This window comes from Hemiscyllium ocellatum, chromosome 43, assembly GCF_020745735.1.
Source record: "Hemiscyllium ocellatum isolate sHemOce1 chromosome 43, sHemOce1.pat.X.cur, whole genome shotgun sequence".
Taxonomy (NCBI): Eukaryota; Metazoa; Chordata; class Chondrichthyes; order Orectolobiformes; family Hemiscylliidae; genus Hemiscyllium; species Hemiscyllium ocellatum.
In genome coordinates, this window is record NC_083443.1 from 5,654,017 (window position 1) to 5,670,392 (window position 16,376).

Consider the following 16,376-nt stretch of genomic DNA (forward strand, 5'->3'; position numbering starts at 1 on the left):
ATTGGATGATGTTAGAAAATTAATAATGAAACAAACAGTTGACAGACTTTTAACAAGTATTTTATATTCATCTGCACAGCAGTCAACAGAAAAAGAATCACAAAAAGAGGAGAGCAACGAGGAGCTCAGCACTATCATGGTTGCAAAAGAATAAGCACCAGGAAAACAATTTAAACTAATGATAGCCAAGTCTCTGTGCATAATGGCCTGCCTTCTAAAGTATGAAAAGACACGGCTACAGAAATAGTAGATGTATGAATTTGTGATATCCCAAACTTTTCTAGACATTAGGAAGGTCCCAATGATTGTAAAGCCAAAAAATGTTACCCCTCTAGTCAAGTAGTAAAGGAGACGGAGCAGGATAATATAGACGGTGCATCTTTGAAAAGCATTCAGAAGTTTGTGGTTAAGAATCATAGCACGTTTGGAAAATCATAATATGTTCCCGCAGAGTAAATATGGCTCTTAGTAACAGAAATTGTGTTGAAAATGTATTAGCATTCTTTAGTAGGGTGGATAAAATGGAATAGTTAGATGAAGTGTATTTGATCTCAACAGCATTTGGTAAGGTCCCTAATGAAAGGTTTCTGCAAGGGCTCACGGTGTTGGTGAAAAGTATATGAGCATGGATAGAAGATTAGCTGGCTTATCAAAGCAGGAGGGTTAAGTGGATCCTTTCCAGGCTCAGGAAAAATATCTGATGGAATTCCATTGAGATCTAAAATCATAGAATGATGTGCTAGGTCCTTAACTATTTTTGATCTACATTAATGAATGAAGGTACTGATTGTGTACTAGTCAAACATGGTGATAACGCAAAGAGATTTAGGAAATAAATTGAGAAGAGGACATGTATAAAGGCATGTAGAATTTAGAACAAGATATTGCAGTTTAAGAAGGTGGTGTAGTTCGCTTAGGGACTGATATATAAATTTCTTCACCCTGAGAGTGGTGAGCCAATAAATTCTCTGCCGGAGGAAGTGTTTTAGGCCAATACGTTGGAGTTATGTATAATTTGTAGGACTAAAGGGATCAAAAGGTGCGGGGGAGAAAGCAGGAAAAGGATGCTGAATTGGATGATCAGCTTCATCATATCGATTAATTGAACAGTCTCAAAGGGCTGAATGACCTTCTCCTGTTCCAAGTTTCTACATTTCCGTGTTTGTGAGGGAGCAACAACTGGCAGATGGAGTATAATGTGGAAATGAAAGCTTGTCCATTTTGGCAGGAAGAATATAAAAAAAGTGTCATTTAAATTGAGAGACTGCAGAATGCTGAGCTACTGAGCCAACTGAGTATATGAATCACAATAAGTTAGCATACAGGAACGACAAATAATTAGGAAGGCAAAGGGAATGTTGCCTTTCTTCATGAGAAGAATGGAATATAAAAGCAGGGAAGTCTTGTGACAACTGTACAGTGCATTGACTAGATAACACACAAAATACTGGGTGTAGTCACCTTAGTTAAAGAGAGATTGTGCTTGTCCTGGAAACAGTCCAGAGAAATTCACTCGTGGGATTAACAGGTTGCCTTGTGGGTAGTGGGTAGGCTAGTTGGGCCTGTACTCATCAGAGTTTTGAAGAATGATAAGTGACTTTACTGCAACAAGGAGGCTTGACAGGTAGAAACGATGAACAAGGAGGAACAGCTTAAAAATGAGTAGTCTCCCATTTCAGACATGAGGCAGTTATTTTCTCAAAGGGTGATAAATGTTTGGAGTTCTGTTCCCCAGACAGCAGAGAAGTCTGTGATATTGAACATATTTAAGGTTGAGTTGGACATACTTCCGATCAACAGGGAAAGTGGAGTAATGGTCACAGTCCTTCAAGAGGCCAAAAGGGTGTCTTTGTTTTATTTTAATTCTGGAATATAATTGTCTCTAGCTGGGCCAGCTTTTATTGTCCTAGACCTGAGCAACTTATCAGGGCCATTTCAGAGGACAATTAAGAGTCAAGCACATTGCAATGGATCTGGAGTCACAGAGGTTAGGACAGGTAAGAATAGCAGATTTCCTTTCCTAAAGGGCATCGATTGACAGTGCTTTCACAGTCATTGTTAGGCCAGAATTTTTCATTCCAGATTTTTTATTGAATTAAAATTTCACCGTCTGCCAAGATGGGATTCAAACCTAATCCCTGGATCATTAGCCTGGAGTAGTGAATTGCCACTGTTTGTTTCTAGATTGATTGCTGGCAAAGTGATTTTCCAGCACAAGCATGTGTATTGATTCAAGTCTACCAGTGTAAATTTAGAATCTGATTCATCAAGGAATCAGTGTTTAGCACAAATGCCTCACAGCACCAGGGACCCAGGTTCTGTTCCACCCTCAGCTGACCGTCTGTGTGGAGTTTGCAAATTCTCCCGCATCTGTGTGGGTTTCCTCTGGGTGCTCCAGCTTCCTGCCAGCGTCCAAAGGTGTGCTTGTTAGGTGGATTGGTCAAGTTAGATCGACGGTAGTCTGGGGGATGCGTAGGTTTAGCCATGGGAAATGCAGGCTTGGCGGGGTAGATGGAGAGTGATGGACTTGATGGACCAAATGGCCTATTTCCAAACTGTGAGGATTCTGTGATATGTTTTAGCTAGCACGGTGGCTCTGTGGTTAGCACTGCTGCTTCACAACGCCAGGAACCCGGGTTTGATTCTACACTCTGGCAACTGTCTGTGTGAGTTTCTACTGGGTGCTCTGGTCTCCTCCCACAATCCAAAGATGTGCAAGTTAGGGTGATAAGCCATGCTAAACTCACAATAGAGTCCAGAGATGCACAGGCTAAGCAGGTTAGTCATGGGGAATACATAGGGTGGGTTTCTGGGATGCCCTTTGTAGAGTTGGTGTGGACTTGATGGGCTGAAGGGCCTGCTTCCACACTGCAGAGATTCTATAATCCTATTGCCTGTCATAACCTACTGACTGGTTTCTCTGCCAAAGTCTACCTAAGGGAATACCTACTTCCCTAGAACTGAGAGATTTTCTTTGTTTCGGTTTCTCCTCACAAATGAGGAAATTGACTTTAGGTACGTTGGTAGCCTTCAAAACTTGACCCAAGGGGTCATTGTTGACATGTGACAGTAGTTAGAGTTTTGGCAAGTTATTTGGCTTTGAAGGACATAGCAACCCTGGGATGTTCTTGCAGAAATGTGTGAATCAGCAACAGTGACACTGAAGCTGATTGTCCTCCTTCACTGCTGTAGGGATGATGGGCTGAACGATTGTTTTCAGTGCTGAATTATTCCATGATTTTTACCTGAGGGTGATTGTAATGTTGACCTTATCTGCCAGATGATCACCCTGAGATGAGTCAACCTGATGTCCATCCTAACTAATGAATCAATAAGATTTGATTTTATCAGCATTGAGATTGGCCGCTGAAACTTTGCCCTTTTTGACTAAACGCAATACGTTTGCATGAGTCACAGTAGTAGCCATGGAGCAATTGAAGAAACTCTCAACTTTCTTCAGCTTTTTCAATCTTATGTCCAACCAGATTTCAGTCAGCATCTCCTGATAGCTGATTGTGAATGTTACAATGCCTGTTCTAATATAGTACTTTCCATTAAATATTCATAATTAGAAAGCACAGCTTTGTTTTCTAAATCCATGCTAACCACATCCCCCATAGTGAGTTAAAACTTCCGTGCAGTGTTTTCTGGAAAGGCCTTGATGGAGGAAGGACCCATTCCTCTTTTTACTTTATAAATTACAATCCTCAGGTCATGTTGAAGCTTTTCTTGCCCATTCCTAATTGCCCTTAAAGTGCCTTGCTTGGGCCTTTTCAAAGGATGATTGAGAGTCAACCAAGTTGCTGTGGATGTGTAGTCACTTGTAGGCAAAACAAAGGAAGGACTTTAGATTCCCTTCCCAAAACAAAAATTAGTGAATCAGCTCAACATTTGTATGATAATTGTCATAGTCACTATCATTGAGACTGGCATGAAACCCAGACTGACTTTTTTTTTATCCCACTGCTGAGAGTGGGACTTGGAACCCAGATCTTTTCATCTACTTCACCAGAAAACCTCTGTTCCGGGTCTATGAATTGAATTTAAATTCCACCAGCCACTCGTCCAATGATCCTGTCTACTCTCTCTAATGGGTAATATGGTGGAGCACAAAGCTGGATAGGGTTCCTTTAAAGTCTTTGGTGACACAGAAAGCTTGATGAGACTGGAGAAGGGAGGAAAAGTTCTGGAAAGTGTTGACAGAAGAGGCTAATTTGTAAATTTGTTTTCAGAGCTGAGCACCCTTAGTGAGGATGAGGTGAGCAGAATAAGATTGAAGCAGCTCAATTTTGTAGAAATTGAGGCTTATGATAGCTGAGAGGCTGAAAGGTTCTTAAGGAGAAATGAAAATTTGGAACAAATAAAAATGCTTTGATGCAGAAGCAGACAGATTGGCAAAGTTAGCAGCTTTTGATGACTTGCGAGGTGGAATTTCAAGCTGGCCTCAGTTTGACAGAGAATTTAAAACCACATTTGGCTGGGAGGGAAGGGGATGGAGTTTACAAAGGGAATTAAATCTGGCTTCCCTTCAGTTATGAATCTGTTTTTGTTCCTTGTTGGATAGAGGAAGTGGTGAGGGTTAAAAGGCATGCAAGTAAATTGAAGCTTGTTGAGTAACCCTGTCCTATGATCTGTTACACTGTGCTGTTTAATCATGTGAGTTGCCAGTCATGAACATGTGACTGATTACCAATCTGTTGACAGTTTGAAACTAGCTTGCTCCAGCTTTCACTTCCACATTGCCGTAGTTGCCTTTGCCCTGAATAAGCTCAACAGGTCTGCTGACATCTGAAATAAAATCTTTAGTGCCTGAAAGCAGTGTTTCAAAAGTAACCACTGTTTAATAAAGTATTAACCATGTTCATCAACAGCAACTTTCTATCCAACTGCCCATAATTGATGGATTTGCTTTGAAGACCTTTTTCTTTCTTTTCACCTTTAAGACTCTTAAAATTTGAGTTTGAGCTCTTGGCCACTTGCCCTTGATCATAAAATGGCTACAGTATGGAAACATGCCATTTGGCCGAACAAGTCCACACCAATTCTCTGAAGTGTAACCCGCCCAGATCCATTCTCCAACCATATTTCTTTACATTACCGCTGAAGACTATGGGCAATTTAGCATGGCCAATTCACCACCTAACCTGCATATCTTTGGACCATGGGAAGAAACTGGCGCACCCAGAGGAAACCTATGCAGACACGAGGAGAATGTGCTAACTCCATACACAGTTGCCCAAGGCTGAAATCAAACCTGTGCTGTGAGGCAGCAGTGCTAACCACTGAGCCTCTGTGTCACCCTGATGTCTCATCCTTTGTGTTTTTATATCTGATTACCTCAGTGAGCATAGTTCTATTAAAAGCTTTATTAAAATGCAAGTGATTACCTGCCATGGCATGTACGCATGTTCCTGATTATGACACATTTAGTTTAAATCAAGAGAGTTGAATACAATTTGGAAATTGCTAATAATTTGGAAACCCTGAAATAGTTGAGCAAGCTACAACTAGATAAAACAGGAATGGTGAGCTATGGCAATGAAGGATAAAACTGAATGCTGAGACCTCCCTGGAGCCAAGCACGCAATCATTTGTCAATTGTACACAATTGTTACTCCTTCGCTTAATTGTTATAAAATACTTCAAAATGAAATTATAAATTCCTTTTTTTTAATCTGTAGTAACTGTTGCCAATCCCCTCTTGGGGCCAGAAAGATGTGCTGAAGGCCCTACCTTCTGGTGTCAGAATGTAAAGACTGCCTCAGACTGTGGAGCTGTAAAGCATTGTCAGCAGACTGTATGGAGACAACCGACTGCAGTAAGTTAATGGGAGCATTGTTTATGACTGCCTCATTTCTGTCAATCACAATGCTATCCTTTGGAGCAATTATCTTGTGAGATCAGAAGAATTGCTCAGTAGTTGTTAATGGGTTCTAATACAGTGTGATTTTGATTAGAATTATTAATGGCAGGGAAGAAATGGCAGAAATTTTATTGATTCAATTGTAAATTACTGCTGTAGGAAATTGGAGTAATTTGAGGCCTCGGATTATTGATATCACAGCATGCTTTCTGTGCAATTCACTGGAACTAAAATACATGGTGCATTTGATGGCAATACTGTACTTTTTTCTGTGATGGATGAATCACAAATTATTATAGAGTTTTAAGTATTACACTTGACAAAGATGCCATTTAGCCCATCAAATTCACACTGGTCATCAAGCACCTCTCTACTGTAATTACATTTCCCACCATTTGGTTCATAACGTATGCTGTGACATTTCAAGAGTTTGTTTAAATACTACTACAATATTGTGGCGGTTCCTGCCACCACAACCCTTTCAGGCAGAGAATTCCAGATACCCACCTGGGAGAAAACATTTCTCATTAAATCCTGCCGTTACTTAGCTCTCAATGTACCAGGTAAGATCAGTGTGTTTTCTGCATTCCGTAAGACGTGATGCTAGTTGGAATATGTTGATTTTGGGATATTGAGAGCGTTCTCAGGAACTGGTTCATTGGGGAACCAGGCTTCAGCATTAGATGGCCAGCAAGGGGTCTTAGACTAGGCAGTATTCGCACAATGGCAGAGACTGGATTCAAATGCCCAGCTCTCCGTGGGGCCTGGACAGTGACTGTCCAGTTTCAGTGGAGCCTGGCAGGGCCAGCTCAATGGGGTTTGGGCAGGAGGCAAACTGCAATGAAGAGATAGAACAATCCCAAACTAATATGTTCTATGTTAATAAGAATACTAATCTGAGCTTCCATTCAAGATAAACATGGAGGCGCCAGAAGAGAATCTTGGAAATAGCGATGGAAATGTAGACAGTTTGAATGAGGAAGGGGGCCAGGATTGGATGAAGCATTGAACTACGACAATGTGGTTTGACACTTAACTGCCCCATTGGCAATTAGGGGTTAGCAGTAAATGCTGGCCTCATCCCATGAATGAATAAAGAATAAATAAGAAATTGTACACAGGAAACCTGCCTTGCAATGTTATTTTGTTTCCAAGAGTAAATTGCAGTTTCAAGTATTTTCAAAATAAGCACATTTATTTCATGTTTATGTGCCTCCTAACCTGACCTTGAATTGAACATTTCTGACCTTCATTGTGGAAGTAAATGCTAGAAATAGAGTTTTCCTGAATTATATTGATACTTACATTTTCTTTTCAGAAAAGTGTTCCTTGTGATCTTTGCACAGAAGTTGTATCTGTGATGGGAAATCTTCTGAAAGACAATGCAACAGAGGTATGAGTTACTTATTGTCAAATATTCTAGATAGATGCAATCAAAGTGTCCTGTTGCCACAATCCAGTGTGATTTTGAGTTACAAAAATATTACATAAAATAGAGTTCAGTTTCTATACAAGGGGTCTTTAAACATAGTTCCAGAGCTTCTGCAATGTTTCAGCAAGGATTCCCATGCTTCAGGCCTACTGCAGCCAGGAGTCCATACTCCAGGCACTGTCTCTACCACAGCAATTTGCTGCCCCTGCCAAGACTCCCCACTCTGGACACCACTACCGTTACATCTAATGGCCCAACGCAGCCAGGAGTCCTCATGCCAGGGGCTTCCACGACCGTAACTGAGGATTCACCAAGTCCTCCAGATCCATGCTCCAGGACTACAGCAGTCAGGTTCCTTGCTTCGGGCACTGCCACCGCTGCAGCAGACAACCCACCAAGCACTGCTCTGGCTTCCCAACAATGTCAGAAGATAAAGAAAAGGAAACAAAAGCAAAAAAGATGAGGATGCAGCGTCTCAGGAGCTCAAATGCTACCTAACATGCCAGTGCTACCATTTTGGCAAATGAACAAGAGGTAACCTCTTGAGTGTACTGCAACATTTAATTTGATCATGGCCTATGCAATTTTAACCTCATTTTCACAGTTTTGCCTTCCACAATAGCCTTTCAGCCCGTTGCTTACCAAAAATTTGTCCAGCCTGTTAAAAAAGGATTCTGATTTCAGGAGGTGAGTTTCAAAAACACATGCTCTGAAAGAAAAAAATCTTTTTGTCTCTGTCTTTGTTTTGAATGGGCAACTCCTTATTTTAAACAGTACCCCTTATTTCTAGATTCTTCCATTAGAGCGAACATCCTCTCCATAATTACTCAGTATTTTATCAAGCTTTATATATTTTGACCAGGTCACCCCTTAATCTTTAAATTCCAATGGGTACAAGTCTAATTTGCCCATCCTTTCGTCATAATTCATCCCCTCCCACCCAACTCAACCCTATTCCAGGTATTGGTCTAGTTAAACTGTTTTTAATGCATTTATATCTTGATTTAAATAAGATAACCAATGCTCTGTATTTGACATCACAGGTCAAACTGAACCATAATTTCCTACTTTTATTGCAGGCAGAATTGAGTATAAGTCATATTAACTTTACAAATTTCTTTACTTTCATACATATTTTGCGATTCGTGCAGTTGGCTACTCTAATCCCGTCGACATCTCCGGTCTCTGCAATCTCTCCCCATTGAGATGATGAGTTTCTTCTTATTATTTCTGCTAAAATGGACAATTTCACATTATATCCCATTCAGCAAATGTTTGCCCACTCATTTTTTATCCCGGACCAACCACCCCGTGGCTCCACACTTTAACTCCCTCTCCCACTCCACCAATGACATGCAGGTCCTTGGACTCCTCCATCGCCAGACCATAACAACACGACGGTTGGAGGAAGAGTGCCTCATTTTCCGCCTGGGAACCCTCCAACCACAAGGGATGAACTCCGATTTCTCCAGTTTCCTCATTTCCCCTCCCCCCACCTTGTCTCAGTCAAATCCCTCGAACTCAGCACCGCCTTCCTAACCTGCAATCTTCTTCCCGACCTCTCCGCCCCCACCCTACTCCGGCCTATCACCCTCACCTTGACCTCCTTCCACCTATCACATCTCCATCGCCCCTCCCCCAAGTCCCTCCTCCCTACTTTTATCTTAGCCTGCTGGACACACTTTCCTCATTCCTGATGAAGGGCTTATGCCCGAAACGTCGAATTTCCTGTTCCTTGGATGCTGCCTGACCTGCTGCGCTTTTCCAGCAACACATTTTCAGCTCTGATCTCCAGCATCTGCAGACCTCACTTTCTCCTCACTCATTTTTTATGTTCTCTTCACTACTTCGTTTCCTACGTATCTTTGTATTCGCAACAAATCTTTCCAGACAAGTTTGTCCAGGTTATTTGAATGAATTGGAAATAGGTTCCAGCACTGGTCTTTGTGGTACACCACTTATTACACCTTGCCAATATGAAAAAAAAATTACATCTACTCTTTGCTTCCTGCTACCTAGCTAGCTAGTTCTGTACCTGTGCTCGTATGCCTCACCTATACTGAGATTTTATTTTCCACAGTATTTGATGTGGCACCTTATAAAATGACTACTGGAAATGCAAGTGCAGCACTGGTTTCCCTCTATTCACAGCACGTGTTACTTCTGCAAAGAATGCTTAATGGATTGGTCAAAAATGATCTCTCTTTTACAAAACCATGTTGATGCCATCTGATCACCTTGAACTTGTTTTAAGTTCCCTGGAATACCATCTTGAATAGCTGTTAGTGTTTTCCATGATGACATATGTTAAGCTAAGACATATGTTGGGGGCAGCTTAGTGGTTAACACTGCTGCTTCATAGCACCAGGGTCCCAAGTTCATTTCCAGCCTTGGGCAACTGTCTGTAGAATTTAAATGGTAGATTTCAGTTAAAATTATATTTATGCAAAAGATTCAAAGACACACCCACCAGCTGCCAATACTCGGTCCTAAGTTGCCAGTGTGCCGTTTTAAGACAGCTTCATAGAAACTGAAGTGAGGTTTGTACAACCAGACCAAGGAGCCATCTTGGAGTCAAAATGCTGATAGCAGTACTGTTTATTTTATTGCTTTGAACCAAATCCCCTGAATTGGATTGTGTTTCCATGCATTATTCCATCTGTCTTGCTCTCTTCTACCCCATACCATGCATACATGCATACTCTTGTTGGCAGTGATTCTGAGTAATGTCAACTAGGAACAAAACCGTTGCACAGTATTTCTGGAAATAGCTTTAATATTGCAATTGTCTTGAGGTCACATTGCTAAATGTGGATTTGAAACTGGAATGGGGGTTTGAACTGAACTTAGTTCCTTTCTCTGAGAAAACTTTTACTTTTCTTGGAGGTGGAGAGTTTAAGTATTGGGTTAGGAGGGGAGACTTTCAGAATTAACAGTCCAAGCTGAAACTGTTTGCATTTCCTGTAATCTGTCTGATTATTCTGAGAGATACTTTTTTTAAAAAAAGTGTTGCAGAAGTTCCATGTCTAGTAAACTATGTAGCAGTGGTCAGATAAGTGTGCTGTAGATCTTCCAGTCATCACCAATGTTGGTCGCAGCTGAAGCAAAAATGGATAGCTCAATGTCTCCATTGTAAGTCCAGTGAGCAGAGCAGTGTAGGAGGAAGGTAATAGCTGCCTTTTAAGGTCCAAGTCGTTTACTGGAAGAATGTGGTTAGGTGGGTCAGGACAAGGATTTGCATGGTATATGAGGGAATCTGCAATAATGCCAAGTGGTGTTACCCAGCTGTTAGACCAGGTATACTATCTTGACTCATCCAGGGTAAGTATCTGAGTAAGTCCTATATGCATGGCCCAAGTCTCCATTCTAAGCTCAAGTTGAACAGAAGATCCCAAACAGCAGGCTATCAGCCTCATTTGAAGTTTAATTTGCAGTAATTCATTCATCTGTCTATTATCAATATTTCACAGGCTCCCGGTAGGTATCTTCCAAAATACAAACTCCCAGGGGCTGGAAGATTTGAGCCCAAATGAAACATTTACAGTATTATTAAGTATAGACCATATCTCTCTTGCATCTCATGAAATATGAAAATGTTATGGTCAAGAACAGCATCATCTCCTTGCTTATAATAGTCTTTAACTTTCACCCAATGATGTAATCCACACGCTCATTTCAAATTCACAAAGGTGGACAAATGTTGAGCTTGCAGCTTTGCATTTGATGCTTCACTGCACCGTGGCGCTTCAGTTGCAGGCAGCTGTTCAATATCTTGGTACCACCCACAGGGAAAGTGCTTGTTTTCTAAGACTTTATTATTCTTGAGTCTTTTACTAGTTTGGGTTTATAGTGGTATTACTTACTTCGTGCCTGTTGCATGTTGCTTCCATTCTTCAGTTTGCAAGCAGTCCTGTGCTTTCGCTTAACCATGTTGACACATTTTTATGACGTGGAGGTGCGGGTGTTGGTCTGGGGTGGACAAAGTTAAATTTCTCTCAACACCAGGTTATAGTCAAACAGGTTAATTGGAATACTAGCTTTCGGAGAACTGCTTCATCAGGGAGGGGCCATCCCAGTTGGGGAACCCTTCAGTTGTCAGGGATATTCAGCCTTGGATCTTTGGGTGACCGTCCTCCAAGGCAGTGGATGAGCAGAAGCTGATAGCCAAGTTCATTATCCATGAGGATGCCCTTGGGTTCATGTCACACTACAGGTGACCCCACTACATTCTACACTCTCACACATACACACACTCTTACATACATACACTCACGCTCATGCAGACCCTCTCTCATGCACACACTCTCCTCGCATGCACATACCTCCTCTGACATGAGCACACCCTGTCACGGGCATGTATTGTATCACGCTCTCAAACATGCACACTCTATCAAGCATACGCGCGTACTCACACTCTACCACATTTGCTGTCCCTTACATGCACGCACATATGTACGTGCGCATACTGAAAGATGGGGTGAAATTGTTTTGGAGATAAGTTTTATTTTGATCAAAAAGCACACAATCTATAGGCAGTCAATAAATGTGATATTTTATAAATTCCTACTTTGGAAATAGTCAAGACAGTGTTGCTGGAAAAGCACAGCAGGTCAGGCAGTATCTGAGGAGCAGGAAAATTGACATTTTGTGCATAAGCCCTTCATCAGGAATCCTGATATGGACTTATGCCCGAAACATCAATTTTTCTGCTCTTCAGATGCTGCCTGACCTGCATTTTCCCAGCACCACACTTTCAACTCTGATCTTCAGCATCTGTAGTTCTCACGTTTTCTCCACCTTTGGATATAGAACCAGTCTGACTCAAGATTGAGGTATAGACAGATTCTAACCTCACACCTTTAATGCATTGAGGTGAGGTGTCACTTTTTTAAAACCCTTAAGCTATCTCTGAAATGTGACTTGAAAAAGTTCTGGGATTTACATATTAATGAATGGAAACCTGCAAGCCATTCTAAAAGATGAAAGACTTAACAGGAATCGAGGTTTGTTCAATATATCCCATCAGTTGTATGACACTATGATCTTTTGCTATAAATTATGCCCTATGATGGTGGCATGGTGGCTCAGTGGTTAGCACTGCTGCTTCACAGCGTCAGGGATTCTGGTTCGATTCCAGCCTTGGGCGACTGTCCGTGTGGAGTTTGCAAGTTCTCCCCATGTCTGCATGGGTTTCATCCAGGTGTTCCGGTTTCTTCTCTCAGTCCAATGATGTGCAGGTTAGGTGAATTGGTCATGCTAAATTGCCCATAGAGCTAGATTAGTCAGGGGTAAATATGGGGAATTGGAGGGTCTGTGTGGATTAGTTGGGCCGAAAGGCCTGTTTCCACACTGTAGGGAATCTAATCTAATCTAATCAAAAAATCTTGCTCCGCTAGCTATGTGAGGAAGGAGCAGCGCTTCAAAAGATTGAACTTCCAAATAAAGCTGTTGGGCCAATAATCTGGCGTTGTGATTTTTAACGTTTTTCATGATGCTGCTCTTAGCATGTCCTCCTGTCCCCTTCATTGAGCCATCATTAATTCCCACTTTAATAAAATAGTGAGGGATGTGCTGGTGTGTGTAGATTGTGGTTGAATTCTGCTGCTTGTGATACAGTGTCTCATGGTGCACAGTCTTGAGTCAATAGATCTGTTTGAAATCTATCCATTATGTCAGAAATTAGCTGATGCCCAGATCCCTGTCTATATGTTTCTGTGAATCAATTTACTATGGCACTTTTGTATTTGTATTACTATGTATGACTATTTGTATGACTATGCCATGTCTTATAACGTGTAGAATAAATATTTTTATATCTTTGTCCTTTACTTTAAAAAGTGTATTGCAACCACTTCATTCAACTTGATTGTAAAGTGAAAGGCTTGTGCTAAAGACATACTGATATGTTATAGATTTCATATTTTGCATTAATCTATTCAAGGCTGGTATACTCTTTGTCAGTCATACCTGTATCCTTTAGAAAGATGTTTAATCTTTGAGAAGTGTGAGTAAATTAGCTGGATATTTCCAGACAATTTGCTTTGCTTCCTCACTCATTTCTATCACTGAATTCTATTCAGGCTTGTCGGGTTAGAGACAAAAAAAAACCCTGCAGATGCTGGAATCCAAAATAGGCAGGAGGCTGGAAGAACACAGCAAGCCAGGCAGCATCAGGACTAGGGTGGGTGTGGGGATAGCTGCAGATAACAGAGGTGGTGGGGGCAGGGTGGAGAAGTGGGGATAGGTGAAGACCGGCAGAAGGTATGACCTGGTTGGTCAATGGGAGGAATGATTCTGGTTGGTGGCATGGAGGAGTGGAAGGGAGAGGAGAGGGGAGGGGCTGGGAAGGGAGATTATTTGAAATTGAGTTCTCCAACGTTGAGTCCCCTGGGTTGTAGGCTGCCCAAGCAGAAAATGAGATGTTGCTCCAATTTGCATGTGGTTCATTTTGGCCATGGAGGAGGCTGAGGATGGTCATGTCAGAAAGGGAGTGGTTGGGGGAATTGAAATGGGCAGTGACTGCGAGTTCCATTCAGTCCCTGCGAACCCAGCTGCAATGCTTGGTCAACAACTCCAAGGTTTACATTTGGTCTCCCCGATGTGGAGAAGACCACATCAGGAGCATCTGATGCAGTAAGTTAGGTTGGAAGAGAGGCAAGTGAACCTCTGTCTCACCTGGAAGGACTGTTTGAGGCCCTGGATGGAGGTGAGAGGGTTAGCGGACCAGCAGGTTTGGCATCTTTTCCCAAATCGTACCATCTACCTGTGTTCACCTATCCCCACTTCTCCACCCTGCCCCCCCGCCACCCCCTTTATCCAGTCCTGAAGAAGGATTACACCTGAAACGTTGACCTCTCCATATCCTGATGCTGCCTGGTTCGCTGTGTTCTTCCTGCCTTCTACCTGTCTAATAAGGCTTCTTAAACATTCTGATTAGGAATGTTTTGTTGAAGAGATGAAATAATGTCATGATTTGGTAAACTCTAGATCGACCTGCTTTCCAAAACCAATTGCTTTTTCATGCCATCATTTCCAGTTTCATTTCTGCCTTTTTCATGCAATGCATGCTTCACAACAAAAGTATTTCTACTGATAAAAGATGACAATTGAGAGGTATGACTAGATTGGATAGTCAGTCTTTTTCCCAAGATAGAAATATCCATTAGTAAGGATCACAGGTTTAAGGTGAAAAGGAGACAGTTTAACAGAGGTGCGAAAGGCAAGTTTTTTTGTAAGAGCTGGTGGTGCATGCTTGGAATATGCTGTCAGAGGAGGTGGTGGAAACAGAGTATCAATGGTTAAGAGACATCTTGACATAGAAGCAATAGGATTTTAGTTGAGAGAGAGATGATGTGTTGGTTTGCCAGCGAGCCTGTTCCTGTGTTGTACTGGTTTTTGTTCTTTGAGAGATCACATCGATCCTAACTTTGATGTGGAGGTGCCGTGTTGAACTGGGGTGGACAAAGTTAAAGATCCATAGATAACCTCAATGCTGCCATTCTCTAGCTTCACCTTAAACATAGAAAACAACCTTTCCCTACTGATGAGCTACGCATATACAGGATCTGTTCAGGTGAGGAAGAATGCACGGACACCTGAAGGATGCCTTTATAAGAACAGGGTACAATTGTCAACTCAATAATTGCCAGTTCTAATGTGCCACAGCGAGAAACCATGACGACCTCCTCAGGAAACAGGCACAGAATGCAACTGCTTGGGTACTCTTCGTTGTCCAGTACTTCCCGGGAGCCAAACTACACCATGTTCTTTGCAGCCTACAACACATTATCGATGAGGATGAGCACCTTGCCAAGACCTTCCCTACGCCTCCACGTATCACCTTGAAACAATCACCAACCTTAAACAGATCATTGTTCACAGCAAACTGCCCAGCCTTCAAGACAAAACATCAACCACAACACCATACAACCCTGTCACAGCAGCCACAATATACGTGGGGACACCACCCATCATGTATGCGGCAGGTACTCATGTGACTCTGCCAACGTTATCTATCTATTATGCTGCAAGCAAGGATGCCCCGAGATATGGTACATTGGTGAGACCAAGCAGATGCTGTGATAGTGGATGAATGGACACCTTGCAACAATTGCCAGGCAGGATGTTCCCTCCCAGTCGGAATACTTCAGTGGTCAGCGATATTCAGCTTCAGATCTTTGGGTGACCATCCTCCAAGGCGGACTTCGGGATGCGTAACAATGCTGACTGGATGAGCAGTGACTGATAGCCAAGTTCAGTACCCATGAGGATGTTCTCAACCGGGACCCTGAGTTCATGTTATGCTACAGGTGACCCCACTGTAATACACTGCACACGTGCGCGCGCACACAATTACATACTCATTGACATGCTCACGCTCGTGCTGACCCTCACTCACACACACACCCTTCCACCCCCCCCCTCCCCCCCGCCACACTGACACCCACGTGCACACCCTCTCACAGGCTTATACTCTGTCACACTCACACGCACTCACACTCAAGCACACGTGCGCGCGCACGTCTATGGGTGGATTTGCATTTACAGAATTGTATTTGCAGATACGTTCTGTTTTGCTCAAAAAAAGGAATCGACAGGCAGTCAATACATGTGACATTTTATAAATTCTTACGCTGGAAATAGAACCAGCCTGACTCAAGATTGGAATACAGACAGGCTCTAACCTCACACCTTTTAAATGCATTGTCTGAACTGAGATGTCACCTTTTTTATTAAAATCTTAAGTTATCTCCAGAATGTGACTTAAAAGAATTTCTGGGATTTATATATTAATGAACCAAAAGTGGAAGCCCATTCTAAAAGATGAAAGCTTTAACAACAATCTAGATTTGTTCAATATACCACTTCAGTTGCATGACATTAATCTTTTGCAATAAATTCTGTCTTATAAACCTGCTCCCTACCTGATGAAGGAGCAGAGCTCCAAAAGTTAGTACGTCCAAATAAATCTTTTGGACTATAATCTGGTGTTGTGAGATTTTTAACTCAATCCTAATAAAGTAGCAGACTCCAGCCATTCTGCTTGAATCCACATTCTCTGAAATGTGTTACTTCCTGTGC

The 16,376-nt window shown here is 42.1% G+C and overlaps 1 protein-coding gene across 1 annotated transcript in view; it reads left to right on the top strand.

Moving 5' to 3' along the window:
* Positions 1–16,376, top strand: part of psap (prosaposin) — a 51,917-nt gene that overhangs the window by 1,632 nt on the left and 33,909 nt on the right. Inside the window, exons 2-3 of the mRNA XM_060854170.1 lie at positions 5,682–5,818; positions 7,182–7,256. Of these exons, the coding sequence (XP_060710153.1) occupies positions 5,682–5,818; positions 7,182–7,256 (212 nt within the window). The remainder of the gene's footprint in view (positions 1–5,681; positions 5,819–7,181; positions 7,257–16,376) is intronic.